The sequence below is a fragment of the Ichthyophthirius multifiliis genome (genome assembly GCF_000220395.1).
Source record: "Ichthyophthirius multifiliis unplaced genomic scaffold scaff_1120509250689, whole genome shotgun sequence".
Classification (NCBI taxonomy): domain Eukaryota; phylum Ciliophora; class Oligohymenophorea; order Hymenostomatida; genus Ichthyophthirius; species Ichthyophthirius multifiliis.
The window spans coordinates 2,483-7,509 of record NW_004086523.1 but is presented as its reverse complement, the minus strand read 5'-3'; the positions used below and the strand labels follow the sequence as shown (position 1 = coordinate 7,509).

At 13.6% G+C, this 5,027-nt stretch overlaps 1 protein-coding gene across 1 annotated transcript, besides 18 other annotated features; it reads left to right on the top strand. All coding sequences in view use genetic code 6, as the record gives it.

The window, feature by feature from the left end:
• Positions 1-35: part of a microsatellite that runs on past the window's edge.
• Positions 1-51: part of a microsatellite that runs on past the window's edge.
• Positions 1-55: part of a microsatellite that runs on past the window's edge.
• Positions 1-60: part of a microsatellite that runs on past the window's edge.
• A 145-nt stretch (positions 61-205) lies between these two features.
• Positions 206-806, top strand: IMG5_089360 (hypothetical protein; the record flags this gene model as incomplete). Its single annotated transcript, XM_004035730.1, has 2 exons — positions 206-252; positions 306-806. Coding segments are annotated over 2 exons (548 nt in total), but the record flags the coding sequence as incomplete, so codon positions are not given.
• Positions 807-825: 19 nt separating this feature from the next.
• Positions 826-923: a microsatellite.
• Positions 841-929: a microsatellite.
• A 434-nt stretch (positions 930-1,363) lies between these two features.
• Positions 1,364-1,472: a microsatellite.
• A 188-nt stretch (positions 1,473-1,660) lies between these two features.
• Positions 1,661-1,748: a microsatellite.
• Positions 1,672-1,733: a microsatellite.
• A 1,128-nt stretch (positions 1,749-2,876) lies between the features above and the next one.
• Positions 2,877-2,948: a microsatellite.
• Positions 2,949-3,113: 165 nt separating this feature from the next.
• Positions 3,114-3,299: a microsatellite.
• Positions 3,156-3,401: a microsatellite.
• Positions 3,209-3,389: a microsatellite.
• Positions 3,296-3,383: a microsatellite.
• Positions 3,402-4,018: 617 nt separating the features above from the next.
• Positions 4,019-4,071: a microsatellite.
• A 188-nt stretch (positions 4,072-4,259) lies between these two features.
• Positions 4,260-4,326: a microsatellite.
• Positions 4,264-4,335: a microsatellite.
• Positions 4,336-4,890: 555 nt separating this feature from the next.
• Positions 4,891-5,024: a microsatellite.
• Between the last annotated feature and the right edge of the window lie 3 nt (positions 5,025-5,027).

Here is a 5,027-nt window from a genome sequence, read left to right as displayed (position 1 = left end):
AATAAAAATATTAATAAAAAAATTAATAATAAAATATATTATTTAAAAAAAAAATAAAAAAATGATAAACTCTAATTCCTAAAGGCAATAATAAAACTAAAATTAAGAAAATGTAAATGGCTATTTAGGTATAAAAATACAAAAATTCTTCAGATATTTTTAATAAAAATATAAATGAATAATTTAAATTAAAAAAAAAAAAAAGTACCATTATTGACAAAATAATTATCAATGAATACTATATAATAAAAAGTAAAAAATTAAATAATTATATTTTAAAAATAAATTAAATTAAAATAAAAAAGTAAAATGCAGAAAATAGTTAGGAACGCTTACCTGATTTGTATATGAAGAAGTTAAAAATACTAGTAAATTTATAAAACAATAGATAAAGTTATCCTTTATAAACAAACTTAAAATAAGGAACAAATAAACCAATATTTATGCCACATTCAATATGGGATAAAATATTAAAAGAAGTCTATTGGCGATCTATTGATTTCAAAGAAGAAAATAAAATAAAATTAGCAATATGTTTTAATATCTCAAAAAAAATGAAGAAAACAGTTGATAAAAAATATATACTAAAGGATCAATTGTAGTATTATCATAAATTAATAGGAATATAATTTTCGTCAGATTTAGATATATAGATATAATAATAGAGAAATGATAAATAAAATAAATTAAATGAGTATTTCAATAATTTAATTCAAGCTAATTAGCCATTTTTTACAACTGAATAAGTTTAGTATAGTAATTTTAGAGATAATTAAAGGAAATAAGATATTCTTAACAAATTAAAAGTAAAAAAAAAAATGGAGAATATTTACATAAAATTATATATATATATAAATATATTTAAATAAAAATAAATATATATATATATATAATATATAAATATTATATATATATATTTATATGTATATTTATGTGTTTTTAATAAAAATATAAAGGATTTAATTTTGAAATTTGGTGGGAAAAAAAAAGAAAAGAATCTGTTTGAAAATTTGTTTATTTTATAAAATTAAATTAAAACAAATAAAGAAGAAATAAATGAAAATATAACATAAGAAGAAACTGAAAATAAATAAGTATCTAAAAATATTAGTTGCTTTATTACAGATATATCTATTTGTTCTTAAATTTAAATAGAAAATTAAAGAAAAAGAAAAAAAAAAGAAGATAATTTGAAAGTTAGTCTAAATGAAAATTTTATTAATAAAATAAAGTAACTAAATCCAAAAGTAGATATTAAAAAAATAAAATATGAAAATTTAAATGAACTCTTATATTTTTATTATGATAAAAATATTTTTGAAGATAATACTGAATTTTAAAAAATCTTTGAAAAAACAGTTAAATATATATATATATATATATATATATATATATATATATATATATATATATATATATATATATTTATATCTATATATATATTTTATATATTAAAATATATATATAATATAGATTTAAAGTTAGGCTGATTTTCCTAAAAAAATTGAAAGAATACCTTTTCCTTAGTTATCTTATGATTAAAATAAAATAGAATTAAAATGCTAAGAATTTTATGATTAATAAGATGAATTATTTCATTATACAAATTATATTTATTTTTAAAAATAAATATAAAAAATGATTAGAAATATGTATAAAAATATATTATTTTATATATATAATATATTATATAATATATATATATATATATATATATATATATATATATATATTTTATTTATTATATAAAATATAGTCATTTAATATATAGTTCAAATAATTATTCCTAAGAAAATATTATAAATAATAATATTAATAGTAATAATAGTAATATTCTTTATTTAAGTGATTTACTTAAATATAATAAAATTTAATTAAATGATAAAAGTGTATACGTTTAGTAAATATATAGTGATAAATAAATGAGATAAATATAGTTTTTTACAAAATTTGAGGAAAACTAACTCCATGAATCTGAAAAATATGATATATTGAAAGAAATAATGAACCATTTTATTTATATTTTTTTCTTTGAATATTATTAATCTATTTGGGGAAATAAATTTTAATTAATTGCAAAAAGTTTAAATTCTAATCATTTAACTAAATGTAAAAATCTATTTATTTTATTTATATACAATGCTATTTTATATTAGCTTATTTTTATAATGAAAAAATTGTCGAGAAAATAGATATTAATATAAAAATTAAAAAAAATTAAATTATTCATATGTAAGAAGATTTAATTCCAACAAATTATCTATTTACTTAAAAAGAAAATGAAATGGAAACTGAAGATATTAGTTTTTAACAAGAAAAAGAAGAAGAAGAAGAAGAGGATGATTAATATTCAGAAAATTTTGTGGAGGAAACGGAAGATTATAATGATATTTCAGAATTAGAATTTGAAAAATAAGTAAAAGCATAAGAAATGAGAGATGAAGGGTAAAAATAAAGTAAAAAAAAATGTAAAATTACAGAAATGTTTAACACATATGCAAAAAGAAACAAAAGTTTTTTCGAAAATAATATTCCAAATAATTTATTTAATTAAAATATAGCTAATTTAATAGAAAAAGTAAAAAAAGGATAAATTATTAATGCTTATTAGGAAGGAAATGATAAAATTAAGGATTATAACTAATATAGTAAGATTGTTGATGCTAATAATATTAGAAAATTAATTAATGATTTTAAAAAAAATATTAATAATAATTGTTATTTCCCAAATAAATTAAGAAAAAGATAAAAAAGTAAAAATAAAAACAATTATTATATATTAATTATAGTTAAAAAAAAAAATTAAGTCGAAATAATAAGTAAAGATTAATTAAATGATTTAGAATTGAAATTAATAATATAAAAATATTTAAAAGTATATATAATATTAGATATATAAATATATATATATATATATATATATATTAATATTTAAATATATATGATATTTTACTTATTTATTTACTTTATTTTTTTAAATAGGATAAATTAGCTAAAAAACAAATGAGTTAATAAGAAAACGAACATTAAAGAAATATACCTTAAATAAATAATATGTAAATTCCTACTATTTAAATTAGAAATTAACAAAAAATAAATCTAACAAAATATCCATAATAAGAATAAATGATAATAGAATAAAATAATAAAAAGTTATAATAATAAATTCATAATAATCAGATAATAAAATAATAATAATTATAATAGTAATAATAATAACAATAACAATAATAATAATAATTATAATAATAATAATAATAACAATAATTATAATAATAATAATAATAATAATTATAATAGCAATAGCAATAGCAATAACAATAACAATAGCAATAGTAATAGCAGCATCAATAGCAATAGCAATAGCAATAGCAATAACAATAATAATAGCCATAATAATATATCCATTAAAAATTACAATAACCTCCATAATTATAATTAAACTAATAACCTTCATAATTAATTTTTTCACAATAATATTAATAACCTCCAATTTAATAAACTTAAATTCAATAAGCTTTTATTGAATAATCTCCATAAATACGATAATAATAACTGAAATAGTCTTAAATTTTATAAACACCATAATAATAATAACCTTAAATATTATAATCATAAATATAATAACCAAGTATCTTACAATAATAAACTTAAATTTAATAGTAAGTTTAACCATAATAAAATACAATTGTATAAAATTAGTAAATACCAATTCCATAATAATAAATGAACTAATTAAGCTAATAAATTCCTACAATAATAAAAAAAAAAATAGAATCAAAAAATTAATAGATTAAATAAGAAGAGTAGTAACAATTTGATTAAGAAAGTCAAAATTTAGCATAAACTATTCCTAATTAAATGTAATTTTTTTTAATTATATTAAAAAATTAGAATATATATTAATATATATTTATTATAAGGATTCAAGATTAAAAATAATAAGATATATTTAATAAAATACAATAATAGTAAACTAATAAAAGTATATAACATTAGACAATAATTCCTCATGAATTTTAATAAGAATAATAATATATATAACAATAATAGTAATATTATTTAAAATAAAAAAAATAATAATAATAATTAGAAAGTTAACAATAAGATTTCACTAATAAATAATTTGATTATAATACAGAAAATATGAACTTTTAATAATATAATTAATATAATAAAATAAATCCATAAATTTAATAATCATTATAATAAGAATATACATAGTAATAATAAAAAATATAATAGGCAATGCCTTTAACATAATAATAATAAATATAATAATAATAATAATAATAATAATAATAATAATAATAATAATAATAATAAATGTAATAACAGTTAAATTATTATAATTAAAAATAGTTCCCTCATTAAAACTTTCCATAAGGAAATTAAAAATAATTAAATCCACAATAATAATAATTAAACTATTAGTAATAAATACAATATAAATAATACGATAATAATTTAGCTGTAAGCAATATATAAAGTTAAAAAAATATTATTAATATTCATTAATAAAATCTAATTAAATAAAATAATATAGGAAATAATAGTAATTAATAGTTTTAAAATAAAATAAATGTTTAATAAAATCAGTCTTTTAAAGAATAAAATATTATAAATTGCCCTCCTAATAATTATTAAACATTATAAACAAGTTAAAATTAATTAAATTCTTCTTAAATTAATCAAATTCAATAAAATAATAATTATTTTTAAAATGATATATATCATAACGAACAAAATATGAATTAATAAAATCAATAAAATATATAATTTACAGGAAGTGGATCTTAAATAAAATAATATTAAAACTAATAATAGTAATATTAAATATAAATGTAAAAAAATAAAAATTATTAATATGGGTTTCAAGATTAATAGATAAATAATAACAATAGTATTAATAATAACAATAGTGTTAATAATAGCAATAGTATTAATAATAATAATAATAATAATAATAATAAATAATAATAATAATAATAATCATAATATTAATAATATCAATAACAATAATATAA